Source organism: Chiloscyllium punctatum, chromosome X (assembly GCF_047496795.1).
Source record: "Chiloscyllium punctatum isolate Juve2018m chromosome X, sChiPun1.3, whole genome shotgun sequence".
In the NCBI taxonomy this organism is placed as follows: Eukaryota; Metazoa; Chordata; class Chondrichthyes; order Orectolobiformes; family Hemiscylliidae; genus Chiloscyllium; species Chiloscyllium punctatum.
The window spans coordinates 15,588,631-15,614,869 of NC_092791.1; the positions used below are offsets into that span (position 1 = coordinate 15,588,631).

The 26,239-nt window shown below is 41.8% G+C and overlaps 1 protein-coding gene across 8 annotated transcripts in view; it reads right to left on the reverse strand.

Moving 5' to 3' along the window:
• Positions 1-26,239, reverse strand: part of LOC140471202 (SWI/SNF complex subunit SMARCC2-like) — a 170,231-nt gene that overhangs the window by 61,066 nt on the left and 82,926 nt on the right. For 4 of the 8 annotated variants that reach the window (XM_072567109.1, XM_072567111.1, XM_072567108.1 and 1 more), the window contains 6 exons: positions 21,136-21,266; positions 15,202-15,261; positions 11,962-11,999; positions 4,047-4,172; positions 2,145-2,275; positions 771-842 (listed from right to left, as the gene is read on the reverse strand). In XM_072567109.1, coding sequence (XP_072423210.1) covers positions 771-842; positions 2,145-2,275; positions 4,047-4,172; positions 11,962-11,999; positions 15,202-15,261; positions 21,136-21,266 — 558 coding nt within the window. The remainder of the gene's footprint in view (positions 1-770; positions 843-2,144; positions 2,276-4,046; positions 4,173-11,961; positions 12,000-15,201; positions 15,262-21,135; positions 21,267-26,239) is intronic. The other 4 variants (XM_072567114.1, XM_072567112.1, XM_072567110.1 and 1 more) reach the window with 3 other exon arrangements.

A 26,239-nucleotide genomic window follows, 5' to 3' on the forward strand; every position in this document is an offset into this window, starting at 1 on the left:
TTCAATACCCTCATCCAACTCATTGACTGTGAATAGCTGAAGCCTCAGCACTGATCTCCTGGCACTCTACTAACTACAATTTGTTCTTGCAATACTACCCGCTTGCCAGAGTGTGCTGGACAGCAGAGGTGTTGTAGGACCCATCTTGATTGATTTACATGGTTAATACAGAACTACCTTTTTTGGTTTACCTGTCCATTAATCTTTCATCTATATTGACTTCAGTTTGTTTTTCAGTTACAGCAGAAGTCTTAGAACATTTGATACCGTCTTTCAATTATTTTTGTTGGCCATTTAGGAAAGTCAGCTCTCTTTAAAACTTAAGGTCTCAACAGGGATTGCAACACATTTAATTCCATGAATCCTTTAAAAGATCCTGGTGCATTTAGTGAATGTGGTGCACCCCATAAGGATAACACTCTTTTCTGTGCTTCCCCTACATAGCCTGTAACAGCAGGATTTTAAAAAAAACGAATGTCTGGTGAATTGGTGGGGAAAAAACCATCAACCATGATTGAGGACTATGAAACCTGTCATTAGGTCTTTTTAAGATTATCCCCTCACCAGCAAGCCATTCAGCCACCATATTCTAATGAATGCTATGAGCTGACCTATGAATTGAGATTGCCCGACACTACCAAATTGTTGGTAAGGCCATTTTCAAGAGCTGTTATTCACACTAATGTCTTCCAATGTCTACAGACCTGGGAATCAATTTGACATTTACCATTCTTTGCAAAAAAAAAAGACACATCTAAATAAATACTCACATCTCTGGGGTTTTGGACTTGTTTTTTCCATTAAAGAATTCTGGAAGAGCACGTCGTTCAATGGCATGGACACTGTTGAGAAGAATAATATTTCAGGCTTCATTGGAACTGTTAACTACCACTATGTAGTTTGACACCCCAAAGGGAAACTTAATAGGGCAGCATGGTGGCTCAGTGGTTAGCACTGCTGCCTCACAGCACCAGGGTCCCAGGTTCGATTCCAGCCTTGGGAATGGTGTGGAGTTTGCACATTCTCCCTGTGTCTGCATGGGTTTCCTCCGGGTGCTCTGGTTTCCTCCCACAGTCCAAAGATGTGCAGGTGAATTGGCCATGCTAAATTGCCCATAGTGTTAGGTGCATTAATCAGAGGGAAATGGATCTGGGTGGGTTACTCTTCGGAGGGTCGGTGTGGACTGGTTGGGCTGAAGGGCCTGTTTCCACACTGTGGAATCTAATCTTAATGATAATCTGGTCTCAATTCCAGCCCCATCACAAAGGCTTGGAATTCTTTTTTGTTTCCAGGTTGCCATGTGCTAATACCGTGCTCCACAGAATTGCTAATGTTGCATTTATTAGATCAGAACAGATGATATTCAAAGTTCAAGAGAAATCTGAGATCCAGAAATCTGGAAATAATTGATTCAGACTGAGCAGCCAAGAGAGCAGGTTCACGAGCTAAGCAATGTCACTCTTCCCACTTAACCACCCCACTGTGCTGATCACATTCCTGCTGTTCTCCTTCAGGTTGAGCTTAGAATGTGAAAAATATGGTGTCACTTGGTTAGACTTGGAGGGTAATTTTAACTTAACACAGCTGGTGGGAAACCAGCAATGTCAAATCAGCCACCTGTTTCGTTTTCCGTAGATTTGAACAGTGGTGGGGAAAAAAAACAAGTGTCCAGTTTCACCTCATCAGTTTCTGACTGATTAGATTATTTGATCCTTCTTGAATGCAGACAGTGGATGACCTGGACTGCTGGATATGGTGGGATAGAATGCATATTGTCATACAACATATATAGGTTTGGTGATACTATAATGATTTCAGATTTCAACAAAGAGCATCCATTGGGCACTTTTACCAGTGTTATCCAACCATTTCCCTGTATAATCACAGACTTCAGTACATCATTGGGCCCATCTGATCAAAGAAATGAAATTCAAAGGGAAACAATAAGTGTCTTATCCTGCAGCCCAAATGGAATGCAGTATCATTCTGGGAATTTGCAAACTTTTTACATTGAAACGTAAATGAAGTGAAAATTAACATCCAATATAGCAGATTTTAAATCATTATAAGTGATCCTTATTCACCAAACAAAATGCACATCAGCCTCAGCACAGTTAATAAAACATCACTTGCCACATAAATACCTGTTGTAGTCAAACCATGCTGCGTAACTAGGTATGATAATGTGGTGAGTCTGCTCTGTAACATTGTCCTCATGCAAATCAGGATTTTTTGTTTGTTCCCCTTTGTTTCCAGCAGAAGTATCTTCCTCATCCTGCAGTAGGAAAACAAAATTCACTTTGTGAATTGGAAGTATGCATTCTGTTATTCAACAAGATTCCACTTAGCTTTCTGACACTGGACCATTCACAAATGACAGAACACATTCCTAACAATACTGAGGTACACGCCTTGAAAAATCTAACTATCTGCTTAACTAAATGCATCTGGATAAGCAGAGTTCAAGCATGAATAATCAAACATGTTATCAACAGTCAGCTTTACAAAGATATTTAACACAACTCAAGTTATAGGTAGTGCAGCACAGTACATTGAAGAATCCAATCCAATGTTATTGAACATTGCCTGGCATCATTAATTCAACGAAGTGGGCAAAGTTTCAGCAGGATTATTTTACTGGTCCCTTTGCTATAATACAACGCAGCTCCCCACCAGAATGTCACTCCTCATTACTAGTATCAAGAACATTAACCTCCATGGCTGATTAGAATTTTCAATGACAGATAGTTCTCTCTCTCTCTGATTAAACCAATCATCTGCTCAATTCACTCTGGGCCTTGGCCTACGGTGCCAAGATCCTGGCCTCTGCATGGATACTCCACACTCTCTCTGTGTTATGTGGTTTGAATGTGGGGTCACTGTTCATCCCTGCACCATACTGACATCAGTATATTTTAAGCACTTGCCTAGTTGGGAGTTTTAAAGCAATGTTTGGCAATGTGTAAATATGGTTTGCAATACTGACAGTTCTCAGCACAAACCAATATTCAAATCAGGCACTTATGTATCATAACATTTTTATACATAAATTGCAGATGTTTACATATAAAAGAGTTTAACACCTGATTCAGGTCTGGGTTCTGGCCATGAACATCTGTTGGCTGCATTGATATGGCCAGTGGTGCCCCTCCAGCTTGGAATTAATAATCTAGAAATTCAGCTGATCCTCTAGGGACCTAGGTTTGAATCCAGCCATGGAAGATGGTGGAATTTGAATTCAATATAAAATATATCTGGAATTAAGAATCTACTGATGACCAGGAAACCATTATCGATTGTTGGAAAAACCGAACTGGCTCGCTAATGTCCTTCAGGGAAGGAAAGTTGACGTGACTCCAGACCCACAGCAATGTGGTTGACTCTCAATTTGCCCTCCAAAACGGCCATGCAAGCCACTCATTTGTATCGATCATTATGAAGTTTCAATGAAGAAATGAAATTGGACAGACCACTCGGCATTGACCTAGGCACAGGAAAAGACAAGGGCAGAAACAACCCTGTCAACCCTGCAAAGTCCTCCTTAGTAACATCTGGGGGTAGTGCCAAAATTGGGAGAGCTGTCTCACATAGGTAAACAACAGCCTGACATAGTTGTACTCACAGAATCATACCTTACAGACAATGTCCCAGACACCAATGTCCCACCCAGCAGAGATGATGCATAGAGGTAAAGTGTCAGGAAGGAGTTACCCTGGGAGTTCTCAACATTGAATCTGGACCCCATGAAGTCTCATCGCTCAAGGTTAAACATGGGCAAGGAAACCTCCTACTGATTATCATCCTCCTTCAGCTGATGAATCAGTACTCCTCCATGTTGAACAAACCTTGGAGGAAGCAGAGGATGGCGGGTGGTGGCAGATTGTACTCTGTGTGGGAGATTTCAATGTCCACCACCAAGACTGGCTCAGTAGCAGCACTACTGATTGAGCTGGTCAGGTCCTCAAGGATGTAGCTACGAGACTGGGTCTGTGGCAGGTGGTGAGGGAACCAACAAGAGGGAGTAACATACTTAACCTCATCCTTACCAAGCTGCAGCTGCATCTGTCTGTGACAGCTTGGTAAGAGTGACCACTGCACAGTCCTTGTGGAGACGATGCCCTGCCTTCACAGTACGAACACCTTCCATCGTGTTGTGTGCCACCATCGCTGTGCTAAATGGACAAGGTCAGAAGTCATACAACACCAGGTTATAGTCCAACAGATTTATTTGAAATCACAAGCTTTTGGAGCACTGCCCCTTGATCAGGTGAAGTAAAGAGAAGCACTCAACCACAGATTTTATAATGAGAGAGATCAAAAAGACTCATAAATGATGTGAGTAGAGTGTTGACAGGCCAAATAGTAGGTCTTTGCAGGTGAGAAAGAGTGTCGATGGTGCGAGCAAAGTGTCAATAGCTGAATAGCAGATGAAGGGATGACCTACAATCAGATTAATTAAGGCAGAGTGATAATTATAAAACATGAAAAATAAGGTGGTGCTGGAAATAAACCAAATGACTGGAATAACATAACATGTATAAGAGTTACATGCCACTGGTCTAACCAAAGTAATAAGTAATCCAAAAACTGTACAAACTAATGAAGATAGACAGGTAGTAACAAGTTATCAAGGTGGTGGTGTCAAAACAGGATAGTAAGGAAGATTTTACAGATACAGAAAAGTATTGTGGGGTCACATGTAGTGCAACATGAACCCAAGATCACGGTTGAGGCTGTCTTCGTGGGTATGGAACCTGGCTATCAGTGTCTGCTCGGCGATTCTGCGTTGTTGTGTATCTCGAAGGCCACCCTTGGAGGACGCTTATCCAAAGATCGGAGGTTGAATGTCCTTGACCGCTGACATGGTCCCCGACTAGGGGGGGGGGGGGAAGCATTCTCATCTGGCAATTGTTGCATGGTGTCCATTCATCCATTGTCACAGCATCTGCCTGATCTCGCCAATATACCATGCCTCGGGGCATCCTTGCCTGCAGCGTAGGAGCTGGACAACATTGGCTGAGCCACATGAGTATCTGCCATGTACATTCCCATGTGTGATGGTATGATCCATGTTGATGGTCTTGCAGAGGTTACCGTGACAGGGTTATGGTCAATGTTATCCTGAAGGCTGGGTATTTTGCTGTGAATGATGGAATATTTTAAGGTTTGGTGGCTGTTTGAAGGTGAGAAGTGGAGGCATAGGGATGACCTTGGTGAGACATTAGTTGTCATCGATGACATGTTGAAGGCTGCGAAGAACATGGCGTAGTTTGTCAGTTCTGGGGAAGTACTGGACAACAAAGGGTACTCCATGTTGAGTCTAAGGCTGCAGCCTTCCCAAGAACTCTTTGTTCTTTTGTCACTGCACTGTTTCGGTTCGTTGGTTGTCTCATTTGGCTTGCTGCCAACATCTTGGGGTAGGTGGAAGAATTGCTGGAGCCTCATTCACCTGATGAATTCCTCGATGTCTGCTGAGAGACCAATGGGGTCCATTTTGGTAGTGGGGCAGTTGTTATGGTCTCTTTAGCTTTGTACAGTTTTTGATTACTTGTTACTTTGGTTAGATCCTCGCCACGCGATTCTTATACCTATCATGGTATTCCAGTGATTTGATTTGTCTCCAGCACGACCTTATTTTTTAATATTTATCTCTCTGCCTTAACCCCTTACCCGGCAAAGACGAGTTAACTCGTCTTCACCAAATTTGTCTTTTTCAGAGTGTGACGAGTAAACTCGTCCAAAACATGTAATTTCAAAAACAGCTACAGACGAGTTTATACGTCAATTCTCGGCATTTCTGGGCCCTTCTCAGCTAGAAACGAGTATACTCGGTGACTCATATGTCTGGTAGCTGTGTCTCTTCCGCCTCAGGCAATGCAAGAAGTGTTGACGCACCGCTTTTGGGCACACACGGTCATTTGTTTTTTCTGATTTTTTTTTTTAGAAATTATGCCCAGATGTCGAGATCAGAAGATGACAATGAGTATGTACCTTCTATTAGAAGCTTGGATACATCAGATGAGAGTGCAAGCTCGTCTGATAAGTTATTTCCATAATCAGCATTAAAAATACTATAAAAAAGCAATAAAAAAAACTCGTCTGAAAATGAAACGTTTTCTCCAAAAAAAGTCGCCGGGGAAGGGGTTAATTAATAATTTTAGGTCATCCCTTCACCTGCTATTCAGCTGTTGACACTTCATTCACATCATCTGACACTCTTGACGACCTGCAGAGATCTATTACTTGGCCTGCTAAACTCCACTCATGCTATTTGTATGATCTTTTGATCTCGCCGATTAGAAATTCTGTGGCTAAACGCTTCTCTTCATTTTGCCTGACAAAGAGGCAGTGCTCTGAAAGCTCATGATTTGAAGTACACTTTTTGGACTATAAACTGATGTCGTGTCCAGCACCGACATCTCCACTAAATTGAACAGACTTCAAAGAGACTGAGCAACTCAAGACTGGGCATCCATGACGGACTGTGGGTCATCAACAGCAGCAGAATTGTACACCAACCCAATCTGCAATCTCATGGCCCGGCATATACCCCACTCAACCATTACCATCAAGCCAGGGGATCAATCCTGGTTCAGTGGACAGTGCAGGAAAACATGCTAGAAATAGTATCAGGAATACCTAAAAATGAGGTGTCAACCTGGCAAACCTACCGAATACAATGCCGCACAACAAAAGCAGCAAATGACAGAAAGAACTCAGTGATTCCACAACCAATAGATCATATCTAAGCTCTGATGTCAGGCCTGCCACTTCCAGTCATGAATGGTGGTGAATAATTAAACAATTCAGGGGAGGAGGCAACTCCATAAATATCCCCCATCCTCAATGATGGAAGAGCCTAACATATCACTGCAAAGGATAAGGCTTAAGCATTCGCAGCAATCTTCAGCCAGAAGTGTGAAGTGGAAATCCATCTCAGCCTCCTCAAGCAGTCCCGAGCATCACATATGCCAGTCTTCAGCCAATTTGATTTACTCCATTTAATATCAAAAAACAGCTGGAGGCACTGGATACTGCAAAGGCTATGGGCCCTGACAACAGTCCTGTAATAGTACTGAAGATTTCTGCTCAAGAACTTGCCGCTCCCCTAGCCAAGCTGTTCCAGTATAGTTACAACACCTGACAATGTGGAAAATTGCTCAGGTATGTCCTGTGCACAAAAAGCAGGACAAATCCAACCCGGCCAATTACTGCTCCAGTCTACTCTCGATCATCAGTAAAGTGATGGAAGGTGTCACCAACAGTGCTATCAAGCAGCACCTGCTCAGCAACACCCAGTTTGGGTTCCACCAGGGCCACTCAGCTCCTGATCTCATTACAGCCTTGGTTCAAACATGAACAAGAGCTGAATTCCAGAGGGGAGGGAAGAGTGATTGCTCTTGACATCAAGGCTGCATTCGACTGAATGTGGTGTTAAGGAGCCCTAACAAAACTAATGGGTGTCATCTGGGGGCAAACACTCCGCTAGTTCGAGTCATAAGTGGCACATAGGAAGATGGTTGTGGTTGTGGGAAGTCAGTCATCTCAGCTCCAGGACATCTCTATGTGAGTTACTCTGGGTAGTATCTTAAGCACAACCATCTTCAACTGCTTCATGAACAACCTTCCCTCCATCATGAGGTCCGAAGTGGGGACGTTCACTGGTGATTGCACAATGTTCAGCATTATTTGAGACTCTTCAGATACTGAAGCAGTTTATATTCAAATGTAACAAGATCTGGAAAACATCCAGGCATGGGCTGACAAGTGGCAAGTATGATACTGCTGCTCCTTTAACAAGGTTATGTCATCATCTAGCTTTTTTTTCAGAAGGATAATAAACACAGAATTGCTAAGAGGTGTGGCTTGGATCAGTTTTCAGGTCAATTTGATTATAGCTAACACATACTGCCTCAGGAAAAAAAGCTTTCAGGTTTAAAAAAAACCCTTGCACAATGAAAGAGGAGTGGCCAGTTCTCCAATCTCAGCTTTACTCTGGTCTGGGTTTGGTTTGGTTTTAGCAGTCTGGCTGCTCAGAGCTGCTAGTCAGTTGTGAAGCTGCTGCACTCAAAAAAGCAGGTCTTTGCTAATCTTTCCTCTCTCTCTGACATCTCCCTTGTCAGAACCTGCGTGGGATTTTTCCTTTGTTTTTGCGAAGGGGTGTTTATGGGGATTATTGCAAGTATTTGGAACAGCATCATTAAGTCGGTATAATTTGTTGGGTTTTCAGAATGGTTAAGTTATTCTACATTCTGTTCTCTATTGTTTGTGTTTCATTCGGTAATTGTGCAAATAAATTGTTTTATTAAAAAAAACTAAGTGGTTGGGCCAGTTGCATCACTCCTGGAATATCTGCGTTACACCTACTTAAAACAAGTAGCAAAGTTAGGGTCCGGGCTACTTTCTCGAAATGTTTTCAGGGGTCTAGCCTGATCCATAACAGATTGGAGTTCTTAGCGGGATTTGTTCTATTATTCCAAATTCAGATTAGGGTTGCTGGACACAAAGGCAGAGAGTGATTAGTGTTAGTGTGTTTTGTTCCAGGTGTTGAATTCGGTTGGCTTAAACAATGCTTGGGAAAGCAATAGCTCTTTCAGTCACCAAGAGTTTTCTGGGGATGGAAGAAATGACCTTGGGGTTTTTACACAAGGTGATTAAGTCCAAGCTGCTGGAATTAGCAGACAAGCTGGGGTTGGAGCTGCCTCCTCCGGAAGGAAAGGAGAGATAATTACAGCAATAGCTCAGCATTTACATTTGCTGGAAATGCCATTATAATCTTTAGAGATGGCTAAAATTCAAATGAAAATGAGCAGCTTGAGTTCGAGGCAAAAGACAAGGAAAGGGCAACAGAAATAAAACGGGGGGGGGGGGGAAAGGGGGGAAGAGAGAGGGGAAGAGAGAGGGGAAGAGAGAGGGGAAGAGAGAGAGAGAGAGAGGGGAAGAGAGAGAGAGAGAGAGAGAGAGAGAGAGAGAGAGAGAGAGAGAGAGAGAGAGAGAGAGAGAGAGAGAGAGAGAGAGACACAGACAGACAGACAGACAGACGAGAGAAAGAGAGAGAGAGAGAGACAGAGAAAGAGACAGACAGAAGTTTGGCTTCCACCATCAATTTCAATCCATGAGAGTTAGAAATGGGGGAAAAGAAAAATCCTCACCGACAAGTTCCCCTCCAAGCCACTCACCATCCCGATTTGGAAATATATTGTCGTTCCTTCAGCGTCGCTGGGTCAAAATTCTGGAATTCACTCCCTAAAGGCATTGTGGGTCAACCTACAGCATGTGGACTGCAAGAACTCAAGAAGGCAGCTCACCACGACCTCCTCAAGGACAACTTGGGATAGGCAATAAATGATGCCCAGCCAGCAATGCCCACATCCCTTGAGTGAATATTAAAAAAAAACTTTCCAACAATTTACACTGCAGCAAATCATCAGTTAGGGGAATATGTGCTGATGTAGACAGATAGCATCGTCTGAATGCCTGTACGGTTTAACATATTTATGGAAAAGTTGTCCACAACGGCGATCTGTCCATGGAACAGAAAATGAAGCATCCTAGTTCTTACCCTGCCAGAGGTGGAGTCTTCATTGGGGCAAGACCAGGAAAAGGAAAAAGTCTGAGCTGCTGAAATGGTCCACTTACCACAACTGATCATGGTTGGCCTTCTGGTTTTGTAATGTGTATCCCTGACAGAGGGAGTACACATTAGCTGGGATAGGTCTGGCTCTCTGAACTTGGGAAGTGCACAATAAAAACAAACCACATCCAAAATGTAAAGAATATGCCCTCTGCTTCTCTGCCATTTTAGGCTTTTCGTGAATTTTGACGGTATTAGATAAGAACTTTCGAAAGCTGATTGGGGGCAGATGTTCGCAGGTAAAGGGACAGCTGGAAAATGGGAAGCCTTCAGAAATGAGATAACGAGAATCCAGAGGAAGTATATTCCTGTCAGGGTGAAAGGGAAGGCTGGTAGGTATAGGGAATGCTGGATGACTAAAGAAATTGAGGGTTTGGTTAAGAAAAAGAAGGAAGCATATGTCAGGTATAGACAGGATAAATCGAGTGAATCCTTAGAAGAGTATAAATGAAGTAGGAGTATACTTAAGAGGGAAATCAGGATGACAAAAAGGGGACATGAGATAACTTTGGCAAACAGAATTAAGGAGAATCCAAAGGGGTTTTATAAATACATTAAGGGCAAAAGGGTAACTAGGGAGAGAATAGGACCCCTCAAAGATCAGCAAGGAGGCCTTTGTGTGGAGCCACAGAAAATGGGGGAGATACTAAATGAGTTTTTTGCATCAGTATTTATTGTGGAAAAGAATATGGAAGATATAGACTGTAGGGAAATAGATGGTGACATCTTGCAAAATGTCCAGATTACAGAGGAGGAAGTGCTGGATGTAAAGGTGGATAAATCCCCAGGACCTGATCAGGTGTACCCGAGAACTCTGTGGGAAGCTAGAGAAGTGATTGCTGGGCCTCTTGCTGAGATATTTGTATCATCGATAGTCCCAGGTGAGGTGCTGGAAGACTGGAGGTTGGCAAACGTGGTGCCACTGTTTAAGAAGGGTGGTAAGGACAAGCCAGGGAACTATAGACTGGTGAGCCTGACCTCAGTGGTGGGCAAGTTGTTGGAGGGAATCCTGAGGGACAGGATGTACATGTATTTGGAAAGGCAAGGACTGATTTGGGATAGTCAACATGGCTTTGTGCATGGGAAATCATGTCTCACAAACTTGATTGAGCGTTTTGAGGAAGTAACTAAGAGGATTGATGAGGGCAGAGCGGTAGATGTGATCTCTATGGACTTCAGTAAGGCGTTAGACAAGGTTCCCCATGGGAGACTGATTAGATCTCACGGAATACAGGGAGAACTAGCCATTTGGATAAAGAACTGGCTCAAAGGTAGAAGACAGAGGCAGATGGAGTTTAATTCAGATAAATGCAAGGTGCTACATTTTGGGAAATCAAATCTTAGCAGGGCCTATACACTTAATGGTAAGGTCCTAGGGAGTGTTGCTGAACAAAGAGACCTTGGAGTGCAAGGTTCATAGCTCCTTGAAAGTGGAGTCGCAGGTAGATAGGATAGTGAAGGTGGTGTTTGGTATGCTTTCCTTTATTGGTCAGAGTATTGAGTACAGGAGTTGAGAGGTCATGTTGCGGCTGTATAGGACATTGGTAAGGCCACTGTTGGAATATTGCGTGTAATTCTGGTCCCCTTCCTATCGGAAAGATGTTGTGAAACTTGAAAGGGTTCAGAAAAGATTTACAAGGATTGGATTCCCTCCAACAACTTGCCAGGGTTGGAGGATTTGAGCTACAGGGAGAGGCTGAACAGGCTATGGCTGTTTTCCTTGGAGTGTCGGAGGCTGAGGGGTGACCTTAAAGAGGTTTACAAAATTATCTGGGGTATGGATAGGGTAAATAGGCAAAGTCTTTTCCCTGAGGTCGGGGAGTACAGAACTAGAGGGCATAGGTTTAGGGTGAGAGGGGAAAGATATAAAAGACACCTACGGGGCAACCTTTTCACACAGAGGGTGGTACGTGTATGGAATGAGCTGCCAGAGGAAGTGGTGGAGGCTGGTACAATTGCAACATTTAAGAGGCATTTGAATGGGTATATGAATAGGAAGGGTTTGGAGGGATATGGTCTGGGTGCTGGCAGTTGGACGAGATTGGGTTGGGATATCTGGTCAGCATGGACGGGTTGGACCGAAGGGTCTGTTTCCAAGCTGTACATCTCTATGATTTCAGCGACCCGGCATTTATGCGGTCAATCATCCACCATACCTTACCCCATTAGTTCAACAAAACCCAACTCAGTGACAAATGGCATTGATGGTATGACATTAAGATACAATCTTACAATTCAAAAAAACGTTTAAAAGTGCAAAAGAACTGAGTCAAGAGAAAACTATCTGACAGAGTACAAAGTATATGATGCAGGTTCAGCATGCTTACCTTGCCAGTCGTCTCCAGATTATCATCCTCTTGCTCATCTGGAAAAGAAAACAGTGATCAATATTATTTTCCTAGTATGTAGTGTAAATGTCTTCTGAAGAGAGTGTCCAAATTTTTAAAAAGTTTCTTTCCTGCTTCTCTTGAATAGCAGCCAAAAAGAAGAATGTGAAGTCATTCTACACAGTGAAGCTCGCTTGGCTTGTGGGATTTCCACTATATTTTAAATCATCTACATCTTCTACATACCACATGAGTACAGCTAGAGTCCAGGGTCTACAAAGTGGATATACAAAATGGTGGACCACCACAGTGATGTCTGATCATTGAAATATCAGTTTTCTCTGTACAATGATCTGTCAATGTTCCAGAGCCAGCCTTAACAATTTTAGTGGCAACTGACTGACATGGAGGTCCAGCCAAAACGGAACTGAGCCTAAGACAAGCAGACCATGTAGTGGCAAGCAGGCCATGACATGGACAACTTGCCCTGAACTCAGTTCCCTTATTATTGGGACTTCATTCCTTAAGGATACAGTACAGCACGGTCAACTATGCTGAGAGCAGCTGTTGCAGGGTAATATCATCTGATCACAGTGACAGGTCCAGGGATACGACATGGTCAATTTTTACTGGTTAAGTTTACTAGGGGGTCATTGGCTGAGCAGGTATAACTCAAGTGGTCACTTTGGCAAGTAAAATTACTGTTCTGAAATATCTTCTCTTAGAACCTCTGTTGAGAATCATGATCCATCACGCAACGGAGAAGTCAAATCAAGTGCTAGAATAAACTGACCTAAGGACAGAGGGATTCCTGTTAGACAACCAGAAACAAGGCACACAAAAATATCAATATTCCTAGATGTCTCTTGTAAATGATTGGCAATGACTAGACTTTGGGCATTGCTAGCAATGATCCAGATTCAGGCAAACATGGAAATGCTATACCGGGAGGTGCACTGTAACCAGAGACATGTATCTCTGAGTATGTAGGAGAATTTAAGGGGCAAGGATCTTGGATAAAGAACTTTGTTTTGAATTGAACCAGAGTACTGTTTGGTCTATCTCAGTTGGTGCTGCTAACTGTATATGGTCCCAATCCAAAGAATTTCAAAGGGGTGTATTTGACACATTTCTAGGTATCCTGTGTCAGTATTATTGCTGTCAATATGGTAGTGAACTCCTGTAGTGCGTATCCAACCTCAGTCCTGGATTAGCGCCAAATGTCAAGCTATAAATATGAAGCTCAATTAGTCGGTGAACAACCCGCAGGTGAGCCTTAAGATAGTGTCCAGGCACTCTGCTGATGTAACAAAACAAATACTTTGGCATTGCCTGTTGGTTCATTGGTTAGACTACACTAGGGGGTTGATAAAATGTGGGGCTGGAAGAAGCACAGCAGGTTAAGTAGCATCAGAAGAGCAGGGGAACTGACATTTCAGGCAGGACCCTATATCAGGATTGGACCACGAGACTACACTTGGGAGAGTGCAAACCGTTCTTGTCTGCACATTTCAAAAAATGGTACAGAGGCATTGAAATTAGATTGGTTTTAACAGCTTTCACCGCTGACTGACCCTGCTCACAATTTGCCTCGGTGATTGACCAGATTAAAAGTAGGAGAAAGTGAGGATTGCAGATGCTGGAAATCAGAGTCGAGAGTGTGGTGCTGGAAAGAACAGCAGGTCAGGCAGCATCCGAGGAGCAGGAGAATCGATGTTTCGGGCATAAGCCCTTCATCAGGAATGAGGCTTGTGAGCCAAAGGGGTGGAGAGATAAATGGGGGGGGGGGGGGGGGGGGGGTGGAGCTGGGGGGGGTGCGGGGGAAGGTAGCTGAGAGTGCGATAGGTAGATGCGTCGGGTGGTTAGAGTTTGGTGATGGAGGAGGCCCAGGACCTGCATGTCCTTGGTGAAGTGGGAGGGGGAGTTGAAGTTTTGGGCCACAGGGTGATGAAATTGGTTGATGTGGGTGTCCTGGAGATGTTATTTTTTTTTGGATTTCTTACAGTGTGGAAACAGGCCCTTCAGCCCAACCAGTTCACACCGACCTTCCAAATAGTAACCCTCCCCCTAGACCCATTTCCCTCAGACGAATGCACCTAACACTATGGGACAATTTAGCGTGGCCAATTTACCTGAACCTGCACATCTTTGGACTGTGGGAGGAAACTGAAGCACCCGGAGGAAACTCCACACAGTCACCCAAGGCTGAAATCGAACCTGGGACCCTGGTGCTGAGAGGCAGCAGTGCTAACTACTGAGTCACCGTGCCGCCCTAATCTCTGAAGCGTTCTGCAAGTAGGCATCCTGACTCCCTAATCGGGAGCAACACATACAGTAAATGACATGTGGAAGTGCAGGTAAAACTCTGATTAAGAGTAGCACATGAATTTAAAATTTTTAGTCACTTAAACTTAGCTAAACCTTTAGTTACGTTTTAGATGGGTTGTTGATTTCTTTCTCTAGTGTGGTAATGGCTACTTAGTTTTATTATAGAAAGCAATTCTTGGGTCAAAGTGAATATTGTAATTATTTACCATTTCATCAAATTTTGTATCATCTGCAAACTTACTGATCGAACCTCCTACATTCAAGTCTAAGTTATTTATATAATCCACAAACAGTTACCCTGTTGGTCCCCACTGGATTCAGACGCCTTGACCGTCAAACTCTGTTTCCTGCTACTCAGCCAATTGTGGATCCAATTAGTCAAATTTCCTTGGATCCCATGTGGTCTTACCTTTGCGAACAGGGTCTCATATGGGACCTTATCAAAACCATTGCTTAAGTCCAAGCAGACTACATCAATTTGTGTACAGCTCGCTCCAACAAACAACGATGAGATAAATGACCAGATAATCTGCTTTTGATAAGAAATAAAGACACCTTAAAAATATTCTACCCTTCTCAAATAGTGCAAAAAGATCTTGAACATTTCACCTGACCATGTAAGCAGGTCTCAGTTTTACATCTCATCCAAAACAGGACATGTAAAACAATGCAGTACTTCCTCAGTACTGCACTGGAAATTTAGCCGAGATTATGGGCTGGAATGCAACTTCGTGCTCTATCAATCATTTTTGCTAAAATTTTGACAGAGATGTAGAGTTAAAGCTAACGAAGTGGAATGGGATAGGCAGTTAGATCAATTGGGAGTGAAAGATAGGTAGATAGATAGATAGATTGGGGTGGAGATGGATTGACATGGGGGAACAGATAAATGAATATACATTATTTTTTTACCGAGATCAGTCATAGTGCCACCTTTCACTGGAGCCGATTCAGAATCTTTCTTCGTGTTCACTAAAAGACAAAATCTTAAGATATAAACATTGCAAACTATTCTGCAACAACTACAAATATTCACAGAAAACAAAAATGAACACTGCAAGCTTGAAGCAACTGCAGTCACGCTTCACCATGTTGCTTGAATTATAATCCCACATTTTAATTTAAACTGAAGATTGCTTCCAGCACAGAATTGGAAAAACTATTGAAGTTTGGGTTCAATATTCAAATGCTATTGACCAGCTTGATGCCAGTGTGAAGTGTGCAAACTGCATCATGGCTGGCAGTGTGATACATGGTTAATATGTGGAGAGTGAATAACACACTATGCTCCCTGATTGAACATGAACCTTGGGAAAGGACTTTATAAGTTTATTTAAAATAGTGTTGAAGAGTCCTGTAGAATACTGCAATAGGTTCTCTAATTTACCTTTTTCATTTTCCAAACATTATGCAAAGTCAACACACAACTACATTAAAACCTAGCTTGACAAGTTCTGGAAGAACCATTCACAAATAAAGTGTGTAAACAATGCAAACCATACAGAATGAAGATTCTCAAACATAGGCAATGACGTTTTCTTTAAGCACGCTCCACATAATTTCAATGTGCCAAAGCAGTGCAAATTCAGGATCATGAATTCTTTGCTCAGGAGCTATCACCACAACTACCATGGTCTGCCAGGATTGCTATGATGTTAAGCAATAAAGTTTGGGCAACAATATTCAGTACACATGCAAAGGTTACTTCAGATTGTAGATTTATTAATACAACCAGAGTCTGACTGAGAAGTGGCTAGGAAACAGTAATGAAAAAGGTGGAATGACCTTACCCCAGGCTCCTTTCCTGTAAGATGACAATGCAAAGTACAAAGTCAGACAGTGATCTATCTGCTAGCTGCTCATTAGTCACAAAGCTTCCAAAACTAGTTTGAATAAGAGACATGGTCATTCGATCAAGCACATACACTGAGGCGGCATTAAGGTGATGTCGTCTCATGTGTTACTGCTCATGGAGTAGTCTCAATGTTTCTTGGGCTCCTTAATCAGCAATTCAGTCAGCCTTCATTTTCTTCATACCCAACTCTCACATAGTTAAATTAAAGATAGTTTTCCATATAAATTGTGATTCATTATGGAGAAAAGAGGCAAGTTTTGAACTGTGATACTCACCAAGTCTCAATATGATAGGCAGGGTGAAGCGGACAAAGGAAAGGAGGGATAGGAAGGACCAAGACTCAATGCTACCCAGGGCTGTGTATCAACCAAAGGGACAGTGTCTCATTTTGTGAGGAGCCTCTGCTTCACAATGATGATGATCGGAACATTTGTGCATTCTTCAAGAATCAGCAACATGCTGCCAATAATTATAAATTGAAGATTACACCAAAAGTTTTTTCCACAGCATCCTTCTGGGGATGAGCAGAAAGAATCCCAATGACCCGCCAATTTAGTGATCCATAAGAAAAGATAAGAGATATCTTGTTTTCACATGCTGGCATATTACATTCAACACCAGGATGCAAAAGTAGCCATTGAACAAGACAGGCTTCCTTTACTGAGATACCAACCGCATTACTGCACCTGTACATCTTAGTGCTATCAGGAAATGATCCCACTATGAAATGAAAAAAAATCTTGCATTTGTATAGCGCCTTTCACAGTTTCATGACATTCTGCTGTGTTTGACATGCAATTAATATTTTTGAAGGGCAGTTGTTGTTGTGATGCAGGCAATCAGGGCAGCCTATTTTCGCGCATTTACTGATGTACAAATGGCGTGTGATTGTTGACACAGAATTATTCAGCTCATTGCATATCTTCCATGGCTGGCCAACAAGGTCCAAAGTTTAATGCTACTGCATGTTTCCTGATTATTCTGAAACAATAACTGGTTAAAACTTTGGCCCCCAGAGACAGGAGAGTAATTTTTACCATCACTGAACAGTGAATAGGCACAGTAGATTGCCAACCTCTGGCGTAGCAACTGGCCTGTTGGAGAACCTGCTTGATTTCCATCCCAGTGGTTTGAACAGGAATAAATATTGGGCTCGTGATCTGCTTTGGCAGTTGACAGCTCAAACAATGAAAGTGACTATAATTCTTGGTGGTAGTTCGCTCAAAATTCATCTGCCAGATATACACCACACCACACAAAATTCTTTTAAAAAGCATGTGAACTTGAGGATCATAGTTCTACTGTTTATTTTGCAGCAGAATGTGTAACATGCTGTAAAGAGTGCTGGAAGAATGGCACTGGTATTCTGCACACTTTCATGAAAACACTTACTTGCCTAAACATGGATGAAGAGCAGCACTAGGAGGAGGAGATTGATGACAAGTCAGCGAAAGTCGAGTGCAGCACCTGGTGTACCATCAAAATGGACTCACGAGGTTGTCAATGAAGCAATCTTCCAATAAGGTGTGTGCAAACCGCTTAGTAGGAAGCAATATGAACTCACAAACCTTTATTGCTCATTTTATCCCACTGCTATTTTTATTATTTTACTTCTCTTTATGTAATGAAAATAAGCACAGGATTAATGACTGCAAAGTTTCAGTGGATGCTGTGCCTCTATCCCAGGAAAGATAGATTTTTCCAGTGCATTTCATGCTTTTAGCTTAAATCATTTCACAATCAAATCAACACTTTAAAGAGCAGTCACCTTTTATTTTGCAGGCAAAAGCAACAGCTGATTTGCGCACAGCAGGGCTCAAAAGGTAGCAATAAGATAAAAGGCCAGATTTTCTGTATTTTTACTGTATTTTTTGCATTATTTCTAGGATGAATGTTCACCAAGTTTGAAGTGAAGCACCCTGCTCATCTAATTGTATCATGAAATCCTCAACTTCCAACAGAGGAACAGGGCTTCATGGGGTACTTAATGTGAATAGCTTTGCTAATAATGACAAAGATGTATCGCTTATCACAAGATGCCTCTGTACTACATGTACTTGTGCCCGAGGCTCTTTCTCTTATTCTGCTTCAAAAGGGCACTTTATTGGAGGGAGTAAGCAGGAAGGACAACCTGCTTGAGATTCCGCTGGCTATCTACCCCTATGCACTATAGATTCAGATGGACTTGCCTGGAATAAATTGATACAAGCTGTGAGACATACATGCTTTGACCAGTTTCTCATGGAAAGGGACTGGTGGCAATAACCAAGCCACCCACTTGATCTCTAATCCACACCATTGCATTGCAGCAATGTCTCAGTATCCTACATTCATGGCTGCCTGAATTGCACCTCCAATTCTGTCATCAGAACACAGAGTGTGAATCTTACAAAGTTTTGGCATCATTATAAGAGATACTCAAATTATGACTGCCTCCTGCATGCCAGAGGTCTCCCTGCAGTTGCTACAGATGGCACTTATTATTCATTGTGAAACTGAATAGATGTCAGCATTCTAATGGACTTTGTGTTTGTCCTGATGATTGCTTTAGCAACATGTATCTATACAGCAATAACTAACCGTATGATTTGCATCATTTCTTCTTGAAGCAAGTTAACACTGTTAGTGACACGAGCTACACTGAGTTGCTGTTTCTTGTTAAATGACAACTTCTTCAAGAGAACATGGGGCAATAAATCAATGAATATTCTAAAGCAGGTTACTTACACTCCAGCATGTTCTGCATATGCATAATTTAATACAAATGTAAAGCATTTGGCAGGCAACTTCTTAAAGCTGACTGAGTACATTTTATGCACACAAAGATAGGCAAATGTCAATCATTCTCCACTTCACCCTTTTATTGTTACTATACTAACCTACTCTAATATTTCTCCAGCAATCTTCATTGGTTCCTTTTGCTGTAATTAAATGGAATGACTCAGATTTACATTACAGTTTGTGAAGTTATTCAAATACACATTTACTGTGTATTTTGATGCCATCAAGACGTAGACATTCAGTCTTGCCATTCAACTATGTGCTTTGTCTAAAGACATCTTGATCCAGACATCCTCTGGATGTTGAGGTTGGTCTCCTTGGATGCTGCCTGAACTGCTGTGCTCTTCCAGCACCACTAATCCAGAATATTATTTTCACTGCCTGCCTGATTGCCTCTCAAGCCTGATCTATCCACAGTCTGGGTGAAGGTTGACTCTTCGCCCTGACTTCATCAGATTCATCCCTCGCTGTGTATGAAATATTGAGTGAAATATCTGTACCTGCATAAAATTGGGCAGCAATTGCAGGGCAATATTGGACTGAGTTCCAAGAACCCTCTAGTCAGATTGGAAAATAAAATATATCTTATTGAGGGCAGTCAGCTCATTTATGGAGTCTGAACAGTAAATGTGCAGTTAACAAATGACTGACTGAGACATTTTCAACTTCTTTCAGTTCTGACAAAAGGCCACTGACCTGAAACACTAACTCTGTTTCTTGCTCCCTAGGTCCTGCCCAACCAGAGTATTTGTCTCTCTATTCCTATTCTGGATTTCCAGCATCTGCAGCATTTTGCTTTACTATGATATTGAAATAGATTTGAAGGGCGTATAATTTATGAAGATCAGTTTGTTGACATAAGCAGAGTTTGGTTCAGTAATAGCATTGCTGCTTCTGTCAGAAGGTCAAATGAGATGTTTTCTCTTTTAAAAGTACTGTAAAGACACAGTTGTTATGAATACAAGTTATTATACGTCTGAACCCCACTCCAGACATTATTGCTGAGTGAAAACTAGAGTGTCCACTGCTGAATACCATGTCAACATCCAGGCGCACACTCAAGTTGGTGACCTCCATTACAATCCAATAAACCAATTGCCCAGATACAAATACCCAAGGACAGTTTACACCCCAAGTTGAACTGTAGCTGTGCATAGAACTTTGTAAAATAATCCTTGCTGCTGAGAAGCAAAATAGTAGTAGCTTGCACTGATCATTTTCCCCATTGAAATTGAACCTAACAAACTTCTATGTGATGCAGAAGTTGTTTTTTCTCCCCAGTCTATAGCTGCAAGCCCCTCCCCTAAGTCAGAGAGAACGAACAGCACAGAGACAAGCCATTTGGCCTAATGGCTGTTTGCATACTTGTTACTTGCACTGTTGTGAATATTTTAGCAAAATAGAAGATCTGAGCTTTACTGTCACACTCCCCACCTTCCATTCAGCATTTATGACCAGCCTTCAAACTAAAATCCTGATATAAATTACTGAGTCGCCTTTTCACATGCAGTGATGCCTAAACTATCCTGTGGGATATCAATTTGACTATGGTTAGCTTCACACTATCTCTTGACCTATTTGCTGAAACTGGTTTTCACTAGATTTATTTCTTATTTCTCCAGCCTAGAGATTATCTTGGTCTTAGCACAAAATCCGGTGACTTGAAAATATTTCCAGAGAGTATCAGTACACACACAGTTCATAAAGCCCCAAAAGTTGTGGAATCAATGCATGGAATACTCTAATGACACTTGAGGACTCTCAAAGGCAACATTCTTCGGCAGTTCACTTGATAAATTGGCACAGGACTTGAAATTACAAGTTACACCATAGTACGCAGTACAATCAATAGTAAGAGAACAGGATAAAAGATCGGGATGTTAAATCTTTGATTAACATTTGAAAATAACTCACTGTCCTTCATTCTGTTACTGCAGTACAGCAGAGCAGAAATCAAAACTGAAAACAATCTGGGTGGCTGTTGGGCAGGGCATCAAGGTGAACATTAGCCTGAACAGCTTTGGTGTTTGGAACTAAATCCAACCTGGACTTAAAAGGAGGTGGCTAGTTTATGGACAATTCAAATAAGATAAACTTTGAGATGTTTCAATGTACTTCCAATTGCAAAAGTGACCATAGCATTATGTACAATCGGCAGGCCAAGTTAAATTCAAACTGACTAAAAGCACGAAACGAGAAAAACATATTACCACTTTTCGGTAGTGTGACCTCTTCTACGTTGGGGACAGGGGAGGGTTCATCCATGTCCTTGGTCAGGTCCTCTTGGTCCTCCTCTCGATGTCCTCGCTTTGACTTGGCATATGGTGTGGCAGGACTGCGTCTTAAAACAAGGTGCAATGCGGTCATCCGCTCAAGAGTACAACATTCTTACTCTTTCTTTATGAAGTCATGATATCACTAAGCAGCTACATTCACCTGAGTGTGGAAAATCATGTGGAAAATGCTCTAGATACCATACCAGTACTGTCAGTATATCAAGATCCTGATGTATTTTATAGTCAATCAATCTTGTGCTGAAATGCTGCACAATAGGAATTCTTCTATCAGAGAATCCAATAAAAAAAACAGAAAAAAGGTAAGATAGGATTTCAAATTATACCCAACATCTAACAGCAGCCAAAACAATTCTGGTTTCTCACTGTGCTAAGTTGCCATTAGACTATAGTGGGGCTGCAGTGAAGCTAAGGTGGAGTTTCAATTCAGTTTGATATCAGCCACAGGTACATAATAAAATGCAAACAGATCTTAAAGAGATCTCAATAATCAGGATAGCTTCAACAGATATGACACAATTTTCAATGTCACTGATTTATACCAATATTAGTTTCCAAAGGATATGAATAAATGCAGATCACCACACTGAAAAGATCAGAATTGCAGTTATGTCACAGACAAAAATAAAGTGCTGTCAAAGACCCCAAATTTAAAAACTACACTTTTGCCAGGAAGAATAGAAAAGCATATATGATTTAAATGGTGACAGATTGCAGAACTCTGTGGTACACTGGGATCTGGATGTCCTGGACATGAATCACAAAAGGGTACAGCAAATGATTAGGAAGGCAAATAAGAATGGTGGCAATTATTTCAAGGAGAATCCAGTATAAAAATAGGCAACATTTGTTACAGTTGTAAGGGATGTCAGTGAGACCACAGCTGGAGAAAATGTAGTTTTGGTCTCCTTATTTAAAAAAGGATATAATGACATTAGAAGCAGTTCAGATGAGATTCACTTGTCCGATTACTGGGATGAGGGTGTTTAATTTATTAGGAATGGTTGGCCCTGCATCCATTAAATTTTTTGAGGAATGAGAGGTGATCTCATTAAAACATACAAGTTCCTGAAGGACTGGTCAGGGTGCATGTTGAGGGGATGTTCCCTTTCATGGGAGAAGCTAGAGATCTCTTGTGGGAGATACTAGAACTCTGGGACATGATTTAAAAATAAAGGATTTCCCATTTAAGAGAGAGATTAAAAGAAACCTTTTCTGCCGGAGGATTACTAGTCAGTGGCAATGTTTCCTGCAGACAGCAGTGAAGGCAGGATCATTGAATTAAGGTTGAGTAAGATAGATTCTTGATTAACAAAGGAATCAGAATCAAAGGCTATTGGGAGAGTGGGGGTAGACAGGAAAGTAGAGTGGAGGTCACAATGAGATCAACCACAATTTTATTGAAAGGCTGTACAGGCCTGTGGGGCCAAATGGCCTACTCCTGTTCTTAATTTGCATGTTGTTCTTCAACTAAATATGTGCTTCTTCTGGAAGCTGAAACAAATCCATAAATACAGATGCCTCACTTTAAAAAGCACATTTGAAACTAATTTGGTTAGTGCTGAGGAAAGCATGCCACACGTGCAGAAGGGGTGAAATTGCAGGTTGTGCATGCTCCATTTGCTCTCCCACACAGACTTGGTAAAAGGCTTCAGGGCTTCTGCCATCATGTTTTGATCCAAGCTAAAAAGAAGCTGACAAACTGCCTAACCCTAAGGCAGAAACCTATACTCCTGAAATACTGAGAGAGATTGTGGCATGAGGAATGGCCATGCTATGGAAGCAGCTATGGAATAGCTGGAAAGGCTTTTAACCTGTTCAGCAACCATGTCAGTTGTGAGACACGAAAAATAATGACAAGAGGGGCTTATGTTGAATGAGGAAAATGTGAATTTGGCCTAAGATGAACATTGTGCTGAAATGGGTGAATCCACAAATCCAAGTCAAGTAAGTGAGAAAATTAGTCGAAGATTTAGCATGAAAGAGTAGTAGAGCAAATAGCCATGCAAAATGCATGAGGAGCTGGTTGTGTACACAGTATCTAGTGAAGTGAATCTATAAAGATGCCAGTAGTAATACACATGACAGTGTCAGAGGGCTGAATTCAAGGACCAGCTTAGTTGGCTGCATTCTAGAAGGCAACCTTCAAAAGACCAAGGTAGGGCTCAAAGCTGACTGCCTTCAGGGAGAGCACAGAGCGAGAACAAAATCCTGTGGCTTGGACCTTAACAGAGACCTAATAAGGGTAACGCATACTGTAACAAACAAGTTTGCTACACTTGTACTTGCAGAGGAGAAAAAGGGCAATGTGAGAAGATTGGAACAAATAAGATGGGGTAATGTTTAAAAAAAAGACTAGAAATTAAACTTAATGACAACAGAGCAGAAAAGAGTACTTGAAATATTGATTTAATCTTTGTATAAACAAAGTAATAAAGAAATTCCTAACCAGTGGGAAGTATCAGTGAGAAAGATGGCTCATAGTGATAGATGGTCCAACAGACACAAAGTCTTTCATTTGGCTACACTTACAAAGGGAGTTTGCCGGACTAAAACTGTGGATGCCAGAAATCTGAAACAAAAACAGAAAGTGTTGGTGAAACTCAGCAGGTCTGGCAGCACCTGTGGAGAGAAGAAGAGATTTAATGTGGAGTCCAGTGGCCCTTCTTCAGAACTGGAATTGAAGCTGATCCTTTTTTCTTCCACAGGTGCTGTCAGATCTATTGAGTTTCTCTAGCACACAGTTTTTGTTGAAGAGTTTGAGAGAGTTGTTCTGTTGATAAGGAGTATTTCAGAAAACAAAGGGAGGAAAGAGCAGTAGAAGAGATGAGGAATGAGATTGTAACTACAAAATCAGGAATTATGTTGCTATTTTAAATCACAGCAGAAGGTTAGATCTCATGGAATACAGAGAAAACTAGCCAATTGGATACAGAACTGGCTTGAAGGTAGAAGATAGAGGGTGGTGGTGGAGGGTTGCTTTTCAGACTGGAGGCCTGTGATCAGTCATGTGCCACAAGGACCGTTGCTGGGTCCACTGCCTTTCGTCATTTATAAAAATGATTTGGATGTGAACATGGGAGGTATAGTTAATAAGTTTGCAAATGACACCAAAATTAGAGGTGGAGTGGACAGCGAAGGAGATTACCTCAGATTACAACAGGATCTTGATCAGCTGGGCCAATGGGCTGAGGAGTGGAAGATGGAGTTTAATTTGGAATAATGTGAGGTGCTGCATTTTGGGAAGGCAAATCCGAGCAGGACTTAAACACTTAATATAAGGTCCTGGCAAGTGTTGCTGAACTTTTAAATGTCCCCTTGTCCTCCTTAGCAGTCCTTTGACCAATCAGTTGACCTGATTCTGGTGGTCTAGAGCACATACCAGTTAGTAATTATCTCCCCAAACCATTTTTTTCCTCTCCATATATCCAGTGTATCCACAGAGTCATAGAGATGTGCAGCACAGAAACAGACCCTTTGGTCCAACTTGTCCATGCTAACCTAATCTAGTTCCATTTGCCAGCACTTGGAGTGCAGGTTCGTAGTTCCTTGAAAGTGGAGTCGCAGGTAGATAGAACAGTGAAGGCGGCATTTGGTATGCTTTCCTTTATTGGTCAGAGCATTGAGTATAGGGGTTGAGAGATCATGCGGCAACTGTACAGGACATTGGTCAGGCCACTTTTGGAATATTGTGTGCAATTCTGGTCTCCCTCCTATTGGAAGGATGTTGTGAAACTTGAAAGGGTTCAGAAAAGGTTTACAAAGATGTTGCCAGGGTTGGAGGATTTGAGCTACAGGGAGAGGCTGAACAGGCTGGGGCTGTTTTCCCTGGAGCGTTGGAAAGTGAGGGGGGGCCTTATAGAAGTTTATAAAATCATGAGGGGCATGGATAGAATAAATAGACACTGTCTTTTCCCTGGGTTGGGGCAGTCCAGAACTAGAGGGCATAGGTTTAGGGTGAGAGGGGAAAAATATAAAAGAGACCTAAGGGGCAACTTTTTCACACAGAGGGTGGTGGACATATGGAATGAGCTGCCAGAGGAAGTGATGGAGGCTAGTTCAATTACAACATTTAAAAGGCACCTGAATGGGTAATATGAATAGGAAGCATCTAGAGGGATATGAACCAAGTGCTGGCAAATGGAACTAGATTAGGTTAGGATATCTGGTTAGCATGGACAAGTTGGACCAAAGGGTCTGTTTCTGTGCTGCACATCTCTATGACTCTGTGGATACACTGGATATATGGAGAGGAAAAAAATGGTTTGGGGAGATAATTACTAACTGGTATGTGCTCTAGACCACCAGAATCAGGTCAACTGATTGGTCAAAGGACTGCTAAGGAGGACAAGGGGACATTTAAATGTACATATCAGAGGTGATTCCAACATCTGAAAAATTGAATGATCAGATCAGATAAAACCTGAAGGAAAGCATTAAGAACACAGACAAATTCACTATGTCAATCAGACAGACCCCTCACACGAGGCTGGTTGCTTGAGGATATTTTGCATTAGGTTTGTTGTTTAGTATTCTTCCAGCGCTGGCTAGTAATCTAAGGGTGTGTATTTATGAGCCAATGAGACGATACTGACAAATTTAATAGCGTCAAAGCTTTTTCCATGCTATGAAATTGAGAAGGACACATTGTAGTCAAATATTCATAAAGACATTTCATTGAAACACTTTGAAGGAAAGTGATATTAGACTTCATTATTTTCTTTTGAAAATCTTTACATATTATGAAAATATGAAATAGGAGTAGACCTCGGACCTGCTTCACCATTTAATAAGTTTGTCACTGATCTGAATACTCCACATTTCTGCCTACTCCGATAACTTTTCATCCCTTCACTTTTTTAGGATTTCTCATCCTCTGCCCAAAAATTATTCAAACGTTCTGCCTTTTGAGGAAGAGAGTTCCAAAGACTCTCAAACATCAGAAAAAAAACACTTCATTTTTGTCTTAAATGGGTGAAGATCGATGTTTTTTTTTAAAAGTTCTGGAATCTCCCTCAAG